Genomic DNA, 23028 nt, shown 5'->3' with positions numbered 1-23028 from the left:
CGGAAAAGGCGAATTGTGCTGCGCTCTGCGCTTGGCAGTGGGTGAGTTTGTAATTCCGAGGAGTTAATCACCCCGCGGCCCTTTGTCCTCGGTTATCGGGGTGTGAGGGGCGGGCAGCTGTCTTGAGAAGTGCTGTGCTTAGAAATCCTCTCTTTTTTTTTGTTCTGTGAGCCCGCAGGTGTTTGGGCTGAGTTGAAACACGACGAGCCCGGGTTTCGCTGGGCCGAGCGGGGCTGGCTGGGGTCTGTGGGGTGTCTGCTGTTCCCCTCTCTGTGTGACTGCTCCGTGCCGGCAAATCTTTTTTTCTGCAAAAGCTGTGGACATTCCGTGTGTAACTGGTGTTTTATGAGCGGCTGTGGCCGTCTCTTCTCCTTGCTGCTTCTCTTTAAATGCTTTTAATATTTCCTGCAGGAAAGAAAGAAAAATGATGGATCCTTTAGAGAACAACTTGTTTGATCTTCCTGATTATGAGAACACAGAGGATGAAACGTTCCCGCCTCTTCCACCTCCTGACTCTCCAGGAAGGGATGATGGCGAATGGGCACAAGCTAACGGAGGTGAACACCCGTGGCCCCTAAAGATCCCATTTTGCAATATAGGCAACAAAATGCTGAGAAAAGGATATTCTCGGTGGTGTTCTTCACTACCTCGAGTTTACGGCATAAAAACAGTCTTGTCTAGATAAGGAAACAACTTGTCAATTTAAGTTGTTACTGATTCTGTGCTTCCGAGACTGTGGGAAAAGTTTGGTGGGTTTTTTTTTTGGTAGATTGATAACGCACACTAATGAATCTTCTGACAAAATCTTGGTAGAGATAATTATACAGCTGCGATCTGTAGTTACCCTTTAAGACTTAGATTTCAGAAGAGGCAAGAGTGTGGAATGAAGTATTCCGGGGAGATGTTAGAGTTGGTAGAGCATATGACTTAGGAGAAATCCAAGACACCTCAGGACAGTAAAACTTAATTCTTTTATTTGAAAAGATCTTCCTGTGTACTAAACAAGCTAACAGAAAGTATAAAGATTTTATTTTAGCTGTGTTTATTTCTGCACATATTTGCCTATAGTGTTAAAGATACCTTTTCCTTGATCTCTGCTCTGTCTGTCCACTAGAAAATAGAATTTTGGATAAATTTAAGTCATGGATATGTGAAAAGGAGAACTTCCTGATGTTTAAAGTAAGCCGAGAAATCGGTCTGAGAAGTGATGGCTAGCTCTGAGGTGGTCAGTGGTCCCTTTTCTGTTGCAGTCAAATAATGTTTAGTGGCCCTAATAATTTTTGGTCCTTAACAGACACACTGATTGTGACTGGTCACACATGGTTTGTTTTTTGAAGGCAGTGCTGGTGGTTTAGGTCTGTCTTTCAGACCTATAGATGGAAATTTTGGGACACGCCTATCAATGTTTATTGATAATATGAATTTCTTAACTTTTGGAAGCAGCATCTACTGTCAATATATTTCTCATCAGAAGTACAATATAGAAGTTGTAAAACTAGAAAAACTCCCTTTCAAGGAACCTACTTTGCTAGAAAAGTTGATTCCTCAGTATATTTTGAAGCGAGAGAGTTATTTTCAGTCTGTCTTGTGGGAGGAGCCAGGTGAAATATGCTGGTGGTGGTTTGGAGCACTGTACCTGCAATGCATCGCGTGTGACGCTGCTTTTTGATCGGGCAGAAACTTAAAAATTACATGATGCAATTTAGTTGATGTCACTTGCATTATATACTTAAAATCTGATGTTTTCTTTATTAGAACCAGAAGGAAACCAGCAGTCACAAACAAAGGATTCTAAGGATTCTGCCGTAGCTACACGGAAAGTGGTTAAAAGACCGATGCCTAAACTAGATGCCCAGAGGTAAGTTTTTTACAGACCAGGAATTTGGTATCTGGCTGTGGGAGAATAATTCAGGTTTTTGTGATTCCTGCTTGGTCATAGCCAAGTCAAAGATCAAGAGTTCTGGAGGTGAAAGAGCCTCCTGTGTGCTGTATCTCAACTTTTTTATTCCTTGCCTTACCCGCATGACGCTATTACTAGTCCGACTTTCTTGAAGACTCCTTGGGATGTGGTACAGGACTAGGGCTTTGTTAAGAGATCTTTATTATTTATACATAGGAGTCTTCAAGCTGGGTCATCTTTATTTTGCTTCAGGAATAGTACTGTAGATTTCTTTCATTAACTAAAGCCTGCTTCAAAATAAAACCTCAATTTAATGGTAACTGTAAGGCACTACCTAAGGTACGCTTACAACTGACTTACGTACAAACTGGATAAACTCCATTTAAAGATAAAGGATTTTACTTGCTGTTTTAGTTACAGATTTTTCTGTAAGCAATGGAAAGAATCTGAGCTTTCAATTTATTCAATTTTAAATCCATGGATGAAGCAGTCGACGATATCACAGGTGGCTGCTCTGGTCACGTGTCTAACTAGTTTTACCTGGCCAATACAGATACTAGAACTGGCCACTTTCCTTTTCATGTAATCAAAGGCAAAAAGCTCCTTGGACTAGAAATACATATATAGTGAATTTAAAAAAAAATTAATGGTTTTAGTCTTGCAGCAGTCTTTATCCTATTTTGTGTATTTTCTTAATGATTTCTAATTCTGTACAGCTTTTAAATAGAGTTCTGTAGCTTTAGCCTGTTTAAAGGAAAGCGAGACACTTTGGTTTGTATGCTGGGAGTTTTGGTTGTCTTTTTGGGGGGCAGGGTGCTTATGTTGGTTTTTGTTGGTTTTGTTAATTGGAAGAAGAAAATACAGTTTTCAAGTAACTTCACCCATTTCCTGTTACCAGGTTAATTTCAGAACGAGGACTTCCAGCCCTAAGACATGTGTTTGACAATGTAAAGTTCAAGGGTAAAGGGCACGAGGTGAGACATAATGAGCTTTTGTTTTGTTTCCTGGGAGGTTAATCTAGAGTTGGCAGATTGCTGCCCCTCTGCTGCGGGCAGCATTGACCGTACATTCTGGTTAGCCAGCCTTCTAGCAGTATTTGAACTACCCTGCTGAGGTTTGTAGTTGCAAATTTTCAACAAAATTCATGTTTGGATCTTAAAACTACTTTACTCCAAAGCTAGAGTATCATATCTGTGACTTTTTCTGTATTGTCCATAGAAGGAGGTTTTTGAAATTGGAGCAGGCTAATAAGACTGTCTACGTTGTCTGGAATTCCTTCACCTTCTCATGATCAGTTTTCTCTGTTGCTGCAAATACTCTGGCTGCTGTCACGCCTCTGTCCCAAAGGCTGTAATTTTGGGAACAGAATGCCATACCACTTAAGCAAAGAGAAGGCAGTATTTTCTCTACAGACTGTCTTGTTGCCTTGGATACACTTAAATATAAAAGCTTATTTTCCTTTAAATATCATTAGGCTATTGGCACACTTGCAAAGGCACATCTCTGGTTTACAGAGAATGTTTATGGTATAAATTTTGTCTTTGCAACTGGAGGCACAAAGAAATGAGGCAATACTGCTGATCTGAACAAAAATCTTTACTAAATAAGGTTATTTAAATGTAAAAATCTTTACTAAATAAGGTTATTTAGATGTACATTCTTCTGTATCAAAATAAATTCATCAAAATAAATTTCAGTTGTGTCCCCATGGGCTTCTTTTTTCTTTTTCAGTCTGCGTTCAGACTCAGGGTGCCAGAAGCCTGTTGGATGTTTTACGGTGTATATATAAATGCTTATTCTGAACTTGTATCGCTATTCTTATATTGCAGATTTTCAAGCTGCAGATGCTTAATGTTTTTGGAAACGTTACTGTCGCATTTCCCTCTGCAGTCTGCTGACTTAGTCAGCTTTTACTAGCTGGAAGTCTTGTTTTCCACTCTAGGCAGAGGACCTGAGGACGCTGATACGACATATGGAACACTGGGCTCATAGGCTATTTCCAAAATTGCAGTTCGAGGACTTTATTGACAGAGTCGAGTCGTTGGGAAACAAAAAGGAAGTTCAGGTACGGGTTGCTCCTGTCTCGTTCTCTTTGTACAGTACTGAGGAGTCTGAGAGGTAGGTTTAGGAGAGCAATTCTGCAACTGAAGTAGTCTTGTGTGTGCTGTTAAGGAGGGTAATGTTACTTAAATTAATTTCTCTCTTTTTAAGAACAGCTCTTTCCAGTATTTAAGCTTATGTTTAGATATAACCTGTCTTTATTTGAATTAGGACTTAAGATTTGACTTTCACAGGACGTGTTTAACTAAAGTAATTTGCTTAAGAGAGCTGGAACTGCTTGGGTTTGGGGGTTTGTTTGAACCTGCAAAAGAAGACACATGAAGACCACTGCTTCATCTGACTGGGTGATAGAGGAAGGCCTAGTGAAAGAATCCACAGCATTGAAAGCTGTGGGTCAAACAGACACGTGGTGAAAGGGGTATTTTTTTCTGAGTAATCACGTGTAAAGAGATGTTTGGAGTAGTGTTTATAGCAGTGTTGCACAAGAGAGTTTGTTACAGATGAAATACCAGTATTTTAATCTCTCATTTGCAGACCTGCCTAAAGCGGATTAGACTCGATCTTCCTATTTTACATGAGGACTTTGCAAGTAATGAAGGTATGTTTATTATGCTGTTTGTTCAGTAGTTCAGTGCTTAAAATTACTTTAGTTCCTCTCCTACTGACCAGAAATTAATGATCATGATACATTTTTCTCACGTAGAAGAACTTGCTGAGTGGTCCTCTATTTTAAACCCAAGCTTCTGTGAGCTTTAGGATTACAAAATTGAACTGATACTTGGACTAAAGCACTGCATATATATATATATAAAAAAATAAATGTGTGTGGTATACTGAAAGGAAATAGAAAATGGATATTGTTAGAAATAATTCTTCCAAAAAAACCTCCGAAGGTTGCAATTAGTAATTGAACATACTGGTTTGTATTGCACTCTTACATGTGTGCACTCTGAAGAGCTCTTGGATCCTATTACTGCAAAGACCCGTTACTCTGTGCTGCAGGCAGTCATAGGGTGGTCAGGGTGTAGTGGACACTTGTAAGTCTGTCTGTCGGTCTTGGCACGTAGTTACTATTGAGTATTTCTTCTTCCAATATCAAAGTTCAGCCACTGAACAAGTAGGTAATTCAAGAGTCTCTTCCAATCAGACGATGTTTTCAGACTAGAGCAGATTTTTTCTGGTAGCGTGAAAGAAATTTCAGTAGCAGAAATGAGAGCAACTCGTAGTTGTTCCTGAGGTCCTTTGCCAGTGCTCACACTTCCACAGTGGATCTCTCTTGAAACCATTACGTACCCATCGTCCTGTTTGTCTTTGCATGAACCTCGGCCTCCAGGCAGGCCAGCGCTTGGGAACGGCGTTCTGGTGGATGAGTTACCGAATGGTAAAACCTTGCCTCGCCTGTGGGGACAAGCTTTGGGCCACGGGTGACACGTGGCTGTCTTTGCTGGTGGCTGCATTTGCTAGAAGTGGAATGCAGCTGTAAGCAGCCACGAACAGAAAAGCAAATGGTTCCTGCCGACAGTGTCTGTAGAGTTATCAGATTTTCTGTGCGATGGTTCCGTACACTTGGGTTTAAATGCGATGCTGATCTGTTCTTGAGCCGTGTTGGTGCGTGTACTGCCGCAGCTGGCTGGTCTTCAGTTGAAAACTTGAGTAGGTGTTAGACAGTTTTCAAATAAGAACTGAAGCTAGAGTATTGTGTTAAAAACCAAGACCTTGTTGCCAGCTAAATTCTCTATTCACGGGCTTAAAGTGGTGCAGAGGCACAAGCATGCTTGGCCTTAGGTACTCGTGAAAGAGTGCTCTGCTGCTCTGTTGGTGGGTGAAGTTTGTCTAACGGAGTTGCACTGCCTCCATTTTGCATGTTTTAATGGTGGCACAGGAATAAATATTCCATAATAGTAATGGATTGAATTCAAAACTGACTATTCAATGTCTGTGTTCGAACCTCTGGCATTCCCATAACTAGTGCTGCCACTTCCCAAAGGGCTGGGAAGAAAACTACCTGGCCTTTCAGTAAGGATCGCTTGAATTTACCGTCCCTCTTCAACCTTCAAGCACAGCTCGTGGTTGCTTACTTAGTACGCAGAGCTGGGGCTCTCTAAATTCAAGCATTTATTGTTGTGTGTTTGGGGTCTCTGATAAGTGTCGTTTGTTTAATGTCAGGTATGTCGATGTAGGCAGAAAATAGCCTTTTAAAGCTAACTTACAGAATTACCTTCAGTTGTCCATACAAAATACAGAACATAAAAATGCTTTTAAGATGTTTTCTTGACAGAAACTTAGCAGTAGATCTCTGTGGGTTGAAAGTGTTGATTTCTGCCCCTCATCCACCTCCCACCCCCTTATTGTTAAGCAGATGGCGGAGGGGCAAGCAATGGACTGGATCCAGCCGCTGAAGATGTACGTTCCTGCTCCGGAAATGCAGAACAAGTCGATTCTCTGCCTGGTACCACTCTCACGGAAGAGCAGCAGGAGCGAATCAGGAAGAACAGGCAGCTGGCCTTGGAACGCAGGCAAGCGAAGGTGCAGTGGAACAGCCAGTCACAACACAATGGTACGCAACTCCTGCCTTGGGCACGGGCAGCTCAGTAGCCTGAGCAGCTTTTACACAACTGAGCTGCTGAATCAGTTTAAGGGAAGTGGTGGTGATTGCTTGACTAGTAAAATGTGTAACTCTCCAATTTAAACTGTGTTCCTGCAGTTAGAGAGTCAGAGCTGCCCTCCCTAGTTGTCGTGCCAAGGTGCGCTAGCTTTGTCTCTGAAGAAACAAAACTCGCTTTGCTGGTCATCTCTGCACTTGGCTTTCCTGCAGGCTGTGATGCTGGTGACAGAAGCTGCAGTCGAACACACAGTAACAGTACTTTCTCATGGAAGGAAACTTGTTTTCTTTTTTTTTCCCAGCAGAGCTCTCCACTAGTTACGTGGAAGAGGAGTTCAGTACCTCAGTTGCTCAGGATCTTGTGGACCCTTTCGAAGATGCTGAAGTTACCGCACCCAAAGCTGCTGTTAGAGAAGCTGAAGATGGAGGTGCAGAATTGGAGTGTGCCGGTGAAAAGCAGTAACCGTTTCCCATACTTGGACTTTCTTGACCAAGAGACCCCAATGGTTTAAGTACTGTGATACTGAGGTGTTGCTGGCTCTGCACTCCGACTCCCTGAAGCTTGTGGAAGTCTTCACTGTGACATCTGTCCAGTTGGACAGGACTCTTCTGAAACTGCAGCTGAAGAACTCCGTACACTGGAAGACGGAAGAAAGTTCTTCATCTGCATTTGAGACATCTCTTCCTCTCCCAACATTCTTCAGGAAGTGTCAATGAGCTTTTTTGACCTTTGAATTTCATTTACAGGTCACGCGGGACCGAATTAGCTGGGCTATTGACAGGTGAAGTTTCTATTGAAGTTGTTTTGTTTGGGGTTGTTTTTAATAGTGGGTAGTGCTGTGTCTGAACAGCAGTCCTGGATTTTTTTTTAACTTGGTTATCAAGTACTTGTATCTTTTTCTTATAAAATGGAAGCTATTAAATTTCAGAAGTCAAACCTGAAGTTCTCGTGTGAGGCTGTTAGAACTGCAGGCCCTCCAGCCTTCCCCAGCCCTTGTGTCAGACATGAACATCCCCTCAAGGGAACGTGCTTTGGCTTTGACCAAATTCGTTACCTTCCGTCAGATAATTTCGTTCCCTGGCTTGAGGCTCTATTTTATCCTCCTCTTACAGTTTGGGTTTTGGGTTTTTTTCCCCCCCTTCTTGCGCAATAGCTTTTCCCCTTCATGGAATGAACAAGAGTTGCCATAAGGGTAAAGCCCTGAGCCTGTCCTCTCCAGAGCACATAACGGACAGAAACTGACTCTACAAGAGTCAGCACCTACAGCAGGTTCCTGTCAGTGGGTGTTAGTTAATGCCAAATGTGCAGCTGGGGCATTGCAGGCAGTGAAATGCTGTATCCTAGGTTAGTGTGAAGGAGTTTGCTTTTTATATCCTTGGAGTTAAAATCACTAAACTAGGAGAAGACAGCAACCGTTGTAGGAAGTGGTTACCTTCTTAAAACCTCTTTTGTGGGCAAAAGGACAAAGTAACGTTGTACATGGTAGTTGAAAGGATTCACCACACTGCCTTTGGTCTGGAAGATGAGATTTATCATGTATAAAAGCTTTTAAAAACTCATACATGTTCACAATCATAAAAATAATTCTTATTTAAAATAGATAATTTCTTATTAAAAGGATTCTTGAATATTTAAATAGACTACTTTAAAAAACAAGTAAAGTGAACAGGAGCAGAATCCCAAGCAGCAGCTGTTGCCAGGTTGCAGTTCACGTTCTAATGTCAGCTGAAACATCTAACAGTGCCAAATCCCTAATCTCCTCCAGCAGCTGGTATAAGCTCACTCCCTTGGTCTGGCAGTATTCCTGATAGTCTTCATCAATTACTTCAACTCTTGCTTTTTCTTGGGCACGCTGGGCCTCTTCTGCAGACTGACTGACTGCTTTGACCAAGTCGGATTTCACCACGTGAAAATTCTGAGAAGCCTCTGTGGCTGAAGTCTGGTACGGTGCGTTCCTCATTATTTCAAGCTTGATCGTGTCTGCGTGGCAGCGAGAAGTCTGCACAAGTATTCTCACCTGAAAAGCAAAACAAAAATGCTTTTATTCCTGATTGCGCCATTTCCTTTTACTTCCTTCACATTAAATACTCACTGTAACATGATCAAAAAGGCTTAATGTAACTGATTCTCCAGTAGTTGTCGTGGAAGTTATTTTGTTCTGAAAGCGATGAAGTGATCCAGGCTTCCACTCACAGCTCCCGTCACCCCGGCACGAGATGACTAAGCCTTCTTTGTTCTTCATATACGCAGCACCTTTGATTCCATATCTACAAAGAAGCAGAGGAGCAGACAGAAGCTGTTTTAACATGGTCACCCTTTCCAGTTCCCTCCATTTTCAAACCAACAGAACGCTAGCTAGGATTATATAAAAGCAACATAAAGGGGCTGACACTGCAGCATAATCCCGTTTGAGGGACACCCATGTGCATTGCCGAAGAAACAGCAGATAGAAAAACAGTATCGAGACAGCGACTGGAGTGTGGTGAAAGCAGCAAAGCAGAAATAAAATCCAGTCGGTGACCCACAGTCTTAAGCACGGGGTGGAGCTGAGAATGGCCGGATGATGATGGAAGAAAAGCAGCATTACAGGTTGTTCCAGACTGCGGTGAGGAAACAGCAGCGTGCCTGCACGGAGTTCTCGGGAAGGAAGCTGCCTGGAGTTCGTAGATTCTGGCTCTTCAGCCACACATCCCTGTACAACGCTGGAGATTATGGGCCTGCATCGAGCTGGTTTGTATCTAAACTCAGTCCGTAGCCAGGACCGAGCAGCCCCTGGCTGTGCCCATGGAAGGCCAAGGTATTCCTGTAATGCTTTGCTTTCCCTGACATCCCTGTAGAATGTTTCTGGGCTTTTGTTTCTTTCCTTTTTTTTTTAAAGGAAGAGTTCTTACGCCTACATTTCTTGTGCCTGTTAGCAAGCCAGGTAGAGAGTGTTGCTACCAGTAATGCATGAAGTAACTGCTACCACTAAAAACCACAAAGAACAGTAACTAATCCAAGATGTCCAGAGTCAATAAGGGAAAGGATCTTCCTGAAGAGCTGGCCAAGACTTAGGAGAGGCAGTGCTCTCCAGTTCTGTGGTAAGCAGTTCCTTCTCACATCATTCACTAGTCAATTTTTTGAACACATGTAGTAAAATTTGCAATACAGATTAAAAAAGCTCTGAAATTAAAATGTAATGTTAGTGTCGTGCAAAGAGTTGGTTTCTACTAGCATAAAGCGGAGGCTGAGCTGCGATACAGGCAAGTGGAAGAGCCCAACTGCCACCAACAGCACCATGGAAACATTTCTTCTACACTTCCCTGCTGCCTCGCAGTAGCTGTTCCAAAGGTGGTCCTAGTGTGTGTAACTACTAAGAGTGCTGAGGAATGCAGGGCTTTGCATTTGGAAGAATCACTTTCCATTGTTTAATAAACCCCACAAACACAAACAAAGAAAATGGGGTGAGGGGAATGTTCCAGTAATTATTCTGTCCAGGCAGCTTCTTGGGCAAAAAAAGTCCTTTTAATGTTTTGAAAGAAACTGCTCAGCACAGTCTTATCACTTCCTCATAGGAACTCCTTTGCAGAGTCAATGCTTATGATTTACAACAAAAACCTAAAACACAGTCATAGGTCAACACCTGGCCCTGCTACAAACACTTCCTCGAGGACCAGAGGTGTCCTCACAGCATTCTAGTCACATGTCTTACCTGTAAGCTCAAGTCCAAGCTCTAATCAACTCACCTTGGAACAAACACAAGCACGCCATTGGTTCGGATTGAGTAAATAACACCATCTGCTATGCAGCGCTCATCTGTTTCTGGGGTTTTGTCTTTGAAGTACATGCACTGGAAGAGTTCCGTAGACTGTTTCTGAGCATGCTGGGCTGCCTGCAAGCACCCCCCCACAAAAAGAGAAGACAGCTAAATAAATACTTCAACGAGCTTGTTGGGCTTTGACTTCCATAGCTGCTTCTTCCCATTACTTACTCCCTTACATGTCCCCTAGAAAAGTTACATCTGAAAGGAAATCCTACATGTAGTACAGCATGAAGTCACTGTTACTATCACTCTCAGAGGAAAAGTTATTTAAGGTGAAAAAAAGAAAAAAAAAAGCATTGTAAGCAAAAATGAGTGATACTATGTTGTAGAACTCGAAAGCCACAGTCAGGATTGGTATCCCAGTCTGGGGGCAGTGTGCAAACATATGAAGACACACACAGCAGCCCTCTTACCCGGTTTCTGTTGTTAACGTGTCTGCACAGTTCCTCGAGATCCTTGTTACTCAGTACATTATCCTTAACATCCCCTTTAGTTTCATTCAGAGTTGCTGCTGTCAGGAGCCTGTGGACGACAATGTCGGCGTATCTTCTGATGGGGGAAGTGAAATGAGTGTACTTCTCTAAGGCAAGTCCTACAAAGACAAAAGGAGGCAGCAGTAAGCAATCCAAGCAATTAACTGCCCCCCACCCCCAAGAATTCAGAAATAATAACAGGAAGAGCATGAAAAGTGATGTGGCGGGGTACCATAATGATGAAACTCCTCCTCGGGACAAGAGCCAGTTGAGAAGTACAACGCGTTAGACATCGCGTGAGTGGCCATAGATCGCAACAGCTTATTTACAACTGGATCCGACGGGTCATTTGCTTTATCCAGAGACTCAGCCAGTGCTTTGTTAGACCTGTCCAAAGAGCGTTAATTCTGAAAAAAATTATGCTATCCCTGATCCTAATAGTTTATAGTTAAAAGTAGTGTGTAAAAATCTACTAATAGTTATTAATATGCAAGTAAGAATGACAATCAGAACAATAATAAAACTTTTAACACAGTTTAGTAATGGCTCTACTCTAGAGAAATGATTAAGTTAAACAAGTTCTCTCTTCCGCTACTATTACAGGAAATATGGTGCAAACGAGGCTGTTGCAGAAACTGACCACCTACACGGGGACTGAACAAGTTCTTTTTGGACACGTCTAAACCAATTCAGATGCTGCCCTTCTTGGGACAGGTGGCAAAATGCAGCAGCATCTCCTGTTTAGAACATCAGCTCCCACTCACAGAAAGGTTCTGGTGAATTTGGTTTTTTAAGAATTGCTGTCCTGGTTTGGGAGCACCAGCAAACTTTTACCCAACCCAGGACAATCGCTATGGCTGACACTGATACTCAGAACTGTAATGGTCTGTAACGATAACAGCCAAACAGTTAATTGCTTAACTTTAATTAAAGTGCTTAAGATAAGTAATAAGAGATACCCGGTGTCTATTGAGAAACCTTTGGCACTGGCACATTCTCGAAGTTCAGTAAAAAATTCCTGTCGTGGTGGAGGGTGTTGACGCAACAAAGCTTGATGAGGAAAATCTTCCGAGATCTTTTTTGCCACCCAGTGGTTGGCCAGAATCATACATTCTGCTACGGTCTCGTGCACCTCCAGCGGCTGCCTGGGGATGAGATCGTGGATGTTATCTTTATCGTCCAGTTGCACTCGGATTTCTACCCCTTCTAGTTCCAGAGCACCACAGCTGTCCCGCTTAGCTCTAACGTGGCGTGCTATATCGGTGAGTTTTTTTATTGCCCAAACCAGTTCAGCCAATTTCTTCTGTCTAGTTCTTTCATCCAAGTTTTCAAGTTCCAGGACATCACCAACAACACTTGTGTCTCCATCTAATAACCCCTGTGCTGCTTCGTAAGCCAGCTTGTAGGCAGATCGAATGATGGTTTTCCTGTAGCAGACTCTCAGCACTTCATAGGATTCTTTTTCCAGTTCCCACAAGACACTCACAGCGTACCTTGGAGACAAGATCACAATTCTGTAAATAATTCTGGCTGACTTGAATGATCATTTCAAGCACATCCAACTGGTACAAATATGCAAGTTTCCTTCTGTGTTGTTGGTGGGTTTTTTAAATGGAAACATGTTTCTTTATGAACAAAGCAGTGCTCAGCAATGTCACTCATTAAGGCATCCTGCCTTTCAGTCTCGTGTATCACAACTTAATAAACGAGGACCAACTATGTCAGCAGTATTTTCCAACCACCTGTTGAGGTAGAGGACCCCTCAGATATAAGGCCACATCTGTTTTAAAGCACAGCTATGCTGCAACGCTTATTTTCATTCATTTTTATTTTCTTAGTCAGATGCAGCCTCAAAGAACATATCTGCAACCCTGCACATCCTCAAGCCAGCTGGCCAACGAACCCCGTAAACTGTGATAAAACAGTGCGGCAGCATGGCTGAGGAATAGAATAACAGTAAAAAACGTGACTATTCACAGCCGTGCATGAACTCCTGACTGGAACCCACGTGAAAAAACAAGTGAAGAACACAAATGCCTTTCCTCTAGGTCGCTGTTTGAATACAAAGCAGATTGCCAAAGGTATGGGTAAACATTACCAGAGGATGAGATAGTGCTTGTATAACACTATTTCATTTTTTGTGACTCTCTACTACTTCACTTACAAACAGCAGCAAATAATTCAAAGAGCAAGTGCATAATCAGTTAAAACACAAAATCTTACCTATCAACTCCACTAAGAAGAGAGCATATGTCAGCACTCAGGACAGAGGGCAGCATGTCGTAACGCCGATCCGCTAAATAGTACGTTGTTGCCCTGAGAAATAAAGTACATTTACTATTCTTCTCACAAAGGCTCACTGGTGTGTATCTCCCAAGCAGTTTGTGGCATGAGCAGAACTTCAGCAAATCAAGACACAGCACACCCACAGTTACATATTAGTTCTAATAAGGCCTTTACATGACAAGAAAGAAGAAAGTTTCCTTTCTTCCAATGTTTCTCAAGGTTTCCCTAAGGTAGCATCACAAACTTCCACGTGGCACACATTTTCTAATTTTCAGAGAACGATTTACCTTGCTCGGGCCTCAACATCGGTGTAGGAACGTGCCGCCACAAAATGGGTCACATCTGCGATGTGGACACCTAACTCCAGATTCCCATTAGGCAGAGTTCTAACAGAGAGAGCATCGTCCACATCCTCACAGCCCTTTGGGTCAATGCTGAATATCAAATGTGTATCTCTCAAGTCCAGACGTTTCTTCTCCTCCTCTGGATTCACTTGCCATGGATTCTTCGAGGAACTCACAGGCATTTCACTCATCTGCACAAAAACATTGTTGATGAGCATAGAGTTATATCTTTCTACAAAAAGAAGCCAACAAATTAGATTTAATGAGCTCTTCCTTTTTTACTCCCGTTGTTTTGTGTATTTTTTCATCCTAGATAAATTTCTTTCCTTGCATTTTTCGAGTCAGTCCATTATATTTACTTCACAGAAAGCATGAAACAGAACTGAAAAGAACACTACACGTATTATTAACAACTGTTATTACTGTGGTGATATTGTAGCTCTGGCAAACATCACCACTGCATATTCTTTTTGTTAATATTCTTTTTCTTTCAATTAAGGGTATGTATAATCACAATATTTATCTACGAAAGCTGTCTCCTCTCCTGGTTGAAGACAAAAAAGCTTTATGACAATTATTTTGGTACAACCAGACCTTCAGGATCAGTACCAAAAACACACATTAAAGACCGTAACATCTTAAAAGTCTACCTCAAATTAGAATTAAGAGCTTTTTAACCTTCGCCTCACAGCAAATGGATTGTCTTACAATCACTCTTGACTTGAAAATTCTGAACTTGAAAATACTGACCCAAAAGTAATTCCAGAATAATAATCTAGAAATAGTTTTCAGCTTTCAAAACCGTGTTGGCAACTGGGACATTCAGCTCTAAGACAGGGTCCCCCTCTTTGAGAAACAAGACCCTGCTAATCAACAGGAAATAAATTCATCTAATCGTACAGACTAACCTGGATTTCTGAGAAAGGGGCAACACAAATGCTGTTCTCCACCAGAATAGCTGCGATTTCCCCCTCAAGATCTCCAATTCTTCCCAGAACTCTCACAAAGTGTCCGTTTGGATATACAGAGGTCGACTCCCACGAATCAATGCGCACGACAACTCGATAATCCTGCACAAGGCAATTCTGTTAGAACAGCAACCTGCTCCTGACAAGCAATCCACAGAAAAACTCCTTCAGAGGCAACCAATGCTATCCAGCGAGGGTGGCAACTCTGAAAACTTTATACAAAGGAAAAAGAAGCTCCCAATGAGAAGCACACAAACAAATAATTACATTTCTTTCCTGATCAAAGGCCCGCTTGGGGATATTATATGGAGAATCTCTATGTTAAAGTATAAAAAATAAAAGTGAAACCAAGATGTACACAAATATTCTTATACCAGAAAAGACACAACTGGAATTTACTTCTTGGCTGTGAAGAAGTACTTAACACCACATTGTAAAAGCAGCTAGGAACGAACAAAACCATGCCGCTTCTTTCGACAGCAATGGCAGGCTAATCACCCTAACTCACTACCTATTTGTTCAAAAGCTCTTCTTGCTACTTGCATCAAAGCCATATATAGTCATAGAGCCAAAAAAGCCACAAGAGCTATTACCATTTAGACCCCTGACATGACCTTTAATTTACAGAAAAAAAACCAAAGCAAGTAGTATATAAATGCTCGGGGTACTTGGACTGTGGCCCAAATTCAGAACTCAAATAACCTGTATTACCTGAAGCTGATGCAGCTCTGACAGGGACTGAACACAGTCCTTCGAGGCAGAAACTGAACCAATCTCACAAACTTCACTTTATTAATACTCTCCCCATGTTTTTGCCAAGGAAAACATCATTATGAGTGTGGGACATCTGTGTAATTCTGTAGGAACACAGACTAGAGAAACGCTTCTGTGAAATTACCTGTAATGCTTCTGCTTGCTGGGTACTGATCCGGATTTTGGGAATTCGGTAATCCCAAGGTGTAACGAGGATTTTCTGAGCATTTCTGCCCTGGGACTGGCTCTCTTCTTTAGCAGGGAAAGTGACCACATAATCCCTCCAGTTCTTTTGAATGATTCCAACAACCTTACCTTTTAACAAGGAACAATGTTGGCTGTACATCAAAGAGTTAAAACAAGAACATGAAAGCAACCATGTGGGAGGGACAGAAGATTCTCTGCTTATGTGTCCACAAATCTGTATGACAATTGCTAACAACATATGGTGTGCAGACAACAACATGAGTTTGCTGCAAATGATTGTTGGCACAGCCAGATTTTAATGAGCTTTTACTTAGGTGGAGACTAACTCATGGCATAGATTTCAACGGATACAACTGATGTGCTCATAAATTATTGAGAGAGGTTCTTAGTACTACTGGAATGTAGCCAATTCTAGTAAAAATGCATGAAGTTTTTAATAGCAAAGATCAAAATCAAACAGCATTCTCTTGCAGGAAGAGAATTAACTTCCTAAAACTTCTAACTCGGACCTCGTCAAACTTTTAAGATGCAACTTTACCTGCAGAGTAATATTTTCAAACAGTAAGTTCCCACAGTACACACACATGTCACACTGTATTGGGAGCTGGATTCTTCTTCACGTAACACAAATTTTTTTCATCTTGAACATTATTTAAAGGAATTTAAAGGATGCTGTTATCTTTCGGGATAATCAAGTGATAGTAGAGGACTTGAGTGCACACTCTGGTAAATTGGTCTCTATTAGGATAGCGGCTCATCTCTTGTAGAGCCGTGAAGGGCGACAGCATGCAAACTCAGTATTTTAGGAAGATAACTACAATAATTCTGCTATCTGTGTGAATAAAATTAGAGAAAATGTAAAGAGGAGATTCGCGTATAGAAGGAAACGTGGCCTTCTTGCTGGGATATGTTAGAATGCTTGAATTTGGGATGATCACTTCAAATTTACTGTGGTGCAAAGTCACAGAAAATGAGGGAAGGGACTATATAACGAAGAGTACAACATGGCAAGTGAGGTCACCTCAACAAAACATTGTATCTTGCTCTCTACCTGTGGGCATAGGGTCACCAGTGGTGTCTGCAGGTGCTTTATCCTCAGCCTCATTTTCACAAAGGGCAACAGTTCTCCCTTTCCAATCCTGCAAAGGTAGTAACTCAACAGCCACCACATCACCGTGGATTGCACGGTTTCGAGCTCTGGCCCCATAAATGAGGATGTCACTTTGAAGTTCTAAATTGAAAATAAAAAGAAATAGAACTATTAACTGATGAAAAAAAAAAATAAAATCCCCCCACTCTTGACAGCATTCTGCTGAAATAACAGAAAATGGCATTTGCAATATGAATTCCTTCATAAAGGACTACTGACAAGTAATTAATATTGCTAGACAATTAAAATCTTTTCCTTTTTTTTTTTGAAGGAGACATTAAGCAATTCTGTAAGCAAACTCTGTGATAAAACCCAGTAGAGCCTAGGATTAATTCATTGTTCTTAGGCAGCAGCTTTAAAAATACACAACAGTTAAATTGTGGAAACCACTGTCACAGATTTCTGGGCAAGGTCCACAATAAAACAACATTTAAAAAATTACTAGTACATTGAAGACTGACTTGACTGCAGGGCCTGTCACAGGAACATCTGAAAGTGCTGATTAGTGACAGCTGGGACATGATATCTACGCAAGGATAATGGGCTGTTCCTTCAAATGTATTTATTACTCACACCAGAAAGACAACAGTGATGTTCCAATCTGATCCAAAAGGCATTTTTCCTATTATGTCCACAACGACCAGCTTCCTAATTTTGCCACCAGGAGTGGTCATCTGAAGTCAGAGTGAAGCCCAGTAAAGGGTAGTGCTTTCTCAGGAGACCCACCCTCTGCGTTCATCTTCAACCTCCTTTCTGGCCCAGGAAAATAACCCAAGCACTGGAGTATCTTAGCTTTTGTCTCAATAACCAAACAGCTACAGACGTATGGCTACGTGGCTTCACATAAGAAGCACAGACACTCTTAGGAAGGCACTGAGTAAATCTACTCCTTGTTTTTTTCACCTGTTTCTTTGCCGCCAAACCCCTGAAGTCGAACAAAAGCTTCCATCTGTGCTCTATGCTTATTGACATTCAGTGTACCCTAGAAGAAAATAACACACCGATAAACAGAATAAAACAGTCACACCTCTAAAGAGCCAACTTCAAAGTATAAAATTTTGGGGTTTATAATTATTGTTACATAAATTAGTAGTTTTTATTGATATGTAGCTTATTTTGAACACAGCTATTTTCTCTATAGGGGGAGAATGTACTATGAAGATCTTTTAAGTGCTCACTTCTGGAAAAGCACAGTAAGTTCTTCAAACGCTCAATTTAATTCTAAGATGGCAAAGGTCCTTTTATTCAAAGCACCAGCAGTTTAAGATTACTTCTGCCTGCCTGCCTTAATACAGAATCTGGAATTATTCCTATAAGAAAGAAAACCCAGTTTTTCTGTTCATATCCTATTCTCTCCTCACTGCTGAAATTCGCAAGAAAGAAACAAATTACTACCTCTAATTCTTTAACCTATTTTTAGGAAGAGGCTTGTCCACCACCAACCCATATTGAGGCCCTGAACAGCCACAAATCTGTACGTTAACTTCACTGACCGAGAGGTCTCTCTGCAAATGAAGAAATGCTGCCCTTGTGCAGCATTATTTATGTTTAAGAATGACATCTAGCTGCTTTGTAGCACATCTAGTTTTTCAATTTATGGGTATCAACCTGAAGAAAAATCCATATCAAATTTAACAACCTCAGTAACAAATTCTCCAAGAGAAAAACCCCCATGTGTTCACAAGATGAAGTCGGGGAAATACTCTAAGAATCCTAATCCCTTCTATCCTCTTACTCTCGCTTTTTTGTTTTCTTTCCCTCTTCTCACTATAGCAATATTTCTTTATCTGACCAGTCTAATTCAGACGACAAAACTAAAGGGACCAAGCACAAGACTGCGCTGTTCTGTAGACGCTGTCTATACAGCAAATTACCTGTATGTATCTTCCAGATTTGATTCCAGCCTCCAATACTTCCACAGGTAAGTGCTCAGGATATTCTCTTCCATTGTTTTCTTGGCTCTCACTCTCCCGCGCACGCCGAGCTTGAAGTATAGAGTCAAAGAGATCATGGGCAGCTTTTAAGTCAGGCCAAAAGTTATCCAAGTAATTCTGAAGGCACAGATATAAACAAACATGAAAGCATTTAGAGGTCTCTGTTCTTTTAATAATGCATTTGGGAAGCCTGTAATGGACAAAAGCTGCCTTGTACGCTATACTTAAAAAAGCACTTCCAGGTGGAAGTGATGTATCTGCTCCAAACACCACAGACTGGTTCCAGATTCAACCTAACTCATTTGCTAAACACAACAAAGGAACCATAACTGTCAAGACAGCATCCTAGGCTAGAGACTCATCAGTATTTACCACCATTATACCCCATCCAGACTGCATACTTCTTGTGAAGTAGTAGCAGAAGAATCAACCTGGCAATCCTCCGGTCCTGTTTTCGCTCAACTCCTTTCACAGCTGAACATAAACATCCCATCCACATATCCCGCCGAACAAGCAGTATCAGAGATCAACAACTACATGAGGAATGAGTTATCTTCTCACACATCACTATATTCTAAGTGGCCAAGGCTAAAGTAAACTGGCAGAATAACGCTGATGGATATTTACGCTACAGCTATTTATGGACTGCTTGCATTGCAGACTTAGACAGCCGGCTGAGGTAACTGGTCTTTGTTCATCAATGCCAAATTCTTTAAAAACAAGGGAAACAATGAAAAGAGCAGCTAAGAAAGATGACCTCTACCACGAGAGCTGCTGTTTTTCAGTTCGCTGGCTTGCTCACGGCTACTACTTTTTATGACGTTCCCACAACTGACATCTTTGCTTTCTTTGATAAATGAAGACGTGAGTTAGCGCCAGAGTTTTCTTACACGTAAACTCTGAAATGATTTGCACTATAAATGGAGCTTTAGTGTACTTGCTTCATCATTTTGATGCAGCATGAAGGAAACGTTTTTCTATTTTTCTGGCACGTTACCTTGAAGGAAATCACAAACACTCCTTCTGTTTCATTTCCGTACTGCCTGATAGCATCTTCATCTTCCGTTACCATAACAACGGGCATCTGACCCAAGCAGTGATTGTAATACCAGACTGCTGCATTGTAAATACTCCTAGAAAAGCAAAGTTTGAAATAAGATTTCTGGCATATCTCATTTGCTACTTGCAAGACATCTGCAGGCTTTGTATAAATGAGATTTTCGTTTAACACACATACTTTTGAGACATATACACCAAGGTACATAAACCTTGTATCTGCAGAAGTTTTTATGTGCCATATACAGGCACCAAGAAAACAGAGGAAAATAAAACATTTCCTCCCCAATACATCCATTTGCCCAACTTGCAACATAACTTATTGTTCCTCCGAGTGAAAGTTTGTAAAAAGCCAAGTCAGAGCTGCCAGGATTCCAATGCTACGGTGTTTGCAGGCTATCAAACACCACATCTAACAGTCCCATAAGGTGTACATGATTTATTTATTATGCTGAAGCATTCTTTAAAATGGCTGTGTAACTTTAAAATGATCCAGCCTTTTTTTCAGCAGTACTGCATTTAACTAAGTGCATTTTTGTCTATTTTCCTATGAAAACAATAACAGCTTCTTAATCACAGAAGCATAATCTAGACTTGCACTTATTGTGAACTGTCAGAGAGTTAAGCAGACCAAGAGGATAAACTCCCATGTACCCAATACACGCTAATATTCCTAAATACAACATCACAATGTTGTCTGGTGTGGTACTACCTAAGTCAAAACAAACCTGGTCTGCCATTTCTCCATGGATTCTCCCTTCTCTCTTGGCAAATAAGAATGTTGGTGGAATTCATTAGTAAACACAACACAGTCATGACGAGCATCCTTTACTAGATTTCGTAACTTGTTGTACTGTCTGGAATACAAAAAGATAAAAATAGTCTCATGCTTTCTTTTGGTAACGCTATTTTAATTCCAGATGGAAATAGAGCTGAAAACCTCAGGGAAAACTACCATTTCACACAAGAAAATGCATTCATTAAATGACACCACTGATGATAAAACCTAAAACATCATCTGTAAGCAAGCTTTGCTAATTTCCATTTTGAATGCTTCTGATTTTTAAACATTGTTTTTTTCCAGTGAGTCCCACAAAACATCCTAAGTGTTCAGGAACTTCTTTTGTCACTTCTGGGACAAGAGCTGTTCCTTCAAAGCCATTTGTGCTGTAGAAATATAGGAAGACCTTGATAGCAAAATGCACTCCTGTAAGCTACGGCAATACACAAGTTAATGTCTGGTGAGGGAAGTACCATGTAATGGTATTAATTACTCCCCAAAGACAAGTGCTCAGTCTTTAATAGAGCAAACAAAAAACCATGTCCATAATCTAGCTGTGGCACATAACACAAAGTCCCCTTAACTCCTGTCACAAGGCATCTGATTAGTTAGTAACACTACAGGTCTAATATCACTCCTATTAAATGAAAGCTACGACAGGCAGGGATCACAAAGCATCCACGGATCACAAAGGATTACAGCTGTTTCCCTTTAGTAAAATTGTATTAAGACACTTGAAAGACCTAAAGCCAAACTAAGTACACTGTATTTGCTGACTTCAGGTTACTGTGCTTAAACACACGTTACAAAGTTAGTATCTTTTCTTCAATTTAAATTATAAATAAGTTATTATAGGCTACATACCTGCGTCCTTTCTGATGTTGCACAGCTTGACATGCTGTTTGCATGAAAATAATACCTTTTAGCTCCGGAAACTCAAGAATCTCAAGGTAATCTTGAACAACCTTGCAGTCAGGGACAACATAATGTGTAACATCATCCGATAACAACTTGCCATCTAAAATGTAATTCAGAGTTTAAAGGTTTAAACTTTCAGTTGTAATACTGCAAATTAACTTTTAATTATGTGTAAAGAGAGTCCATCCCTTACGCATATGCCATGAAAATGCCACAATCAACCCATCACAGACGACATCTTAAAATGTACCTCAACATTAATTAGTTTAATTATTTCAAAGATTACTTTGGGTGGGGAGGATCCCCACTGTATTTTCTCTCAATGCCTGTTCACCCCTTCTGATATTATAAACGCTGAACTTAACGCAGTGCAGGCAAACTATATATAATAAAATTGTATAGATCTTGACAAGTCAGGTTATTTTCATGTACTTCTTAGAAGCTGACACAGGACAATCTGTTTATCAACTGTGACCACCAGACGTGTGAATCCAGCAGGCACAATTCTGCATACAGTAGCACGGCCACATCTCACACACAAGGCATATAATAGATGATGGCAGAATACGTACAAGAAACCTAAGATTCATTAATAATTCAGAAGAGCACTAAAAGCAAAATGTCACTTGAAGATTTATGTAACCTGCCCATACTAAGCCATCCTTGTCTAACCTATACATCTAGATCAGGGTAACTTCTAAGCAGGCACAGCACATACCACCGCAAGCACCTGCGGGTGTGATTTATGCAGACATTTGGCAGTGAATGAAGTTAAGTTTGCTCAGCACACTGTGTAGAGTCAGGAATGAAAACAAACGCTCACCTCACCTCTGAGCTCCCTAAAGTAATTATGAAGGGACATATTCTGACATTCATCTACAGCGCAATTTACATTTAAGTCCAGAAGAGGGCAAGTTAGGTATGGCAAGAGAGGTAACACTTTTCTTCTGGTATGTGCCTCTAACTCACCCTTAAGGAATTCACAACCAAATGTAATACATTAGGGAGCAGCAAGTATCACTAGTCCTGACATCCTAGACACCAGTAATATACTGCACTACCTCTTTGCAACAGGCACGTAAGCCAAAATGACATCTACATCAATTACAGTCCTGAATAAGAAAAAGTAAAAATTCTCAAATGTTTTCTCTTAGATAAGCAAATAATTCGGTCCATTTAAATAGGCTGGATATTCTGTTAGTTATTTGCCAGTCAGTTTCCTGCACCAAATAAATTGTCCTATTTAACAACAACCGCCCCCTGAACTATTAAAAGCTCACATGATGATCTATGATGCAAGTAACACCACCACAGTATGTAAAAACCCCAGCAAATATAGATATCACGGAGGCTGGAAGTCTTTCCGTGCCGGAAATGGCCAGACATACCACAGGCCATTCCATTTAATTACTGAACAGAAATAATTGCTGATGGCTAACTAGAATCACTTCAAGGTAACAGCTCTGCTCCACTGTAAGAGTACTTAACAGGTACGTACAGAGTGGAATTCATGCTATATACCACCCCCCTGCAGAAATCAATGCAGTTTAAAAGATCTTTTTAAAAAGCGTAATATGGAACTCGCACAACCCTTTAGCCTTCCATCACCATCCGCAAACTGTCCCCAGCCAAACCCTGTGACACTCAACTCCTCGGTTCCTTTCTCTCTGACCCCTGAAAGGTTTTGCTCCCAAAGAGCCCCACTGCAACCCCGAGCCGGTGCCTTTTGCTTCGCCCACTTCACACGCTTGTTCGGGACGGCCGAGGAGAGCCCTGGGACAAGCCTCCGGCT

At 41.2% G+C, this 23028-nt stretch overlaps 2 protein-coding genes across 2 annotated transcripts; one reads left to right on the top strand and one right to left on the bottom strand.

The window, feature by feature from the left end:
• Window positions 1-424: 424 nt before the first annotated feature.
• Window positions 425-7026, top strand: TIPIN (TIMELESS interacting protein). The gene is made up of 7 exons (XM_009865624.1): window positions 425-557; window positions 1756-1858; window positions 2799-2874; window positions 3843-3965; window positions 4496-4559; window positions 6321-6518; window positions 6869-7026. Exons 1-7 carry the CDS (start codon window positions 425-427, stop codon window positions 7024-7026), a joined length of 855 nt encoding a protein of 284 aa, XP_009863926.1.
• Window positions 7027-8272: 1246 nt separating this feature from the next.
• DIS3L (DIS3 like exosome 3'-5' exoribonuclease) lies at window positions 8273-21328 on the bottom strand. The gene is made up of 16 exons (XM_009865623.1): window positions 21183-21328; window positions 20266-20394; window positions 19479-19614; window positions 18422-18598; window positions 17451-17529; window positions 16449-16628; window positions 15336-15505; window positions 14378-14539; window positions 13413-13660; window positions 13063-13155; window positions 11799-12332; window positions 11072-11226; window positions 10780-10958; window positions 10290-10435; window positions 8657-8831; window positions 8273-8581 (listed from the first exon to the last, which is right to left on the bottom strand). Exons 1-16 carry the CDS (start codon window positions 21224-21226, stop codon window positions 8273-8275), a joined length of 2916 nt encoding a protein of 971 aa, XP_009863925.1. The 5' UTR covers window positions 21227-21328.
• Window positions 21329-23028: the final 1700 nt, after the last annotated feature.

This window comes from Apaloderma vittatum, unplaced genomic scaffold, assembly GCF_000703405.1.
Source record: "Apaloderma vittatum isolate BGI_N311 unplaced genomic scaffold, ASM70340v1 scaffold39692, whole genome shotgun sequence".
Classification (NCBI taxonomy): Eukaryota; Metazoa; Chordata; class Aves; order Trogoniformes; family Trogonidae; genus Apaloderma; species Apaloderma vittatum.
Note: the sequence above shows the minus strand (reverse complement) of the source record. Positions and strands in the feature narration are given on the sequence as shown.

Excerpts from the sequence above, each read along its gene's own strand:
- TIPIN (XM_009865624.1), top strand. The coding sequence starts at position 425 with ATGATGGATCCTTTAGAGAACAACTTGTTTGATCTTCCTGATTATGAG. Across the intron at positions 2,875-3,842 it reads TCAAGGGTAAAGGGCACGAG|GCAGAGGACCTGAGGACGCT; the intron begins GTGAGACATAAT and ends TTTCCACTCTAG. Across the intron at positions 3,966-4,495 it reads GAAACAAAAAGGAAGTTCAG|ACCTGCCTAAAGCGGATTAG; the intron begins GTACGGGTTGCT and ends TCTCATTTGCAG.
- DIS3L (XM_009865623.1), bottom strand. The coding sequence starts at position 21,226 with ATGCAAACAGCATGTCAAGCTGTGCAACATCAGAAAGGACGCAG. Across the intron at positions 16,629-17,450 it reads GTTTGGCGGCAAAGAAACAG|AACTTCAAAGTGACATCCTC; the intron begins GTGAAAAAAACA and ends TTTTCAATTTAG. Across the intron at positions 13,661-14,377 it reads CCCCTTTCTCAGAAATCCAG|ATGAGTGAAATGCCTGTGAG; the intron begins GTTAGTCTGTAC and ends GTTTTTGTGCAG.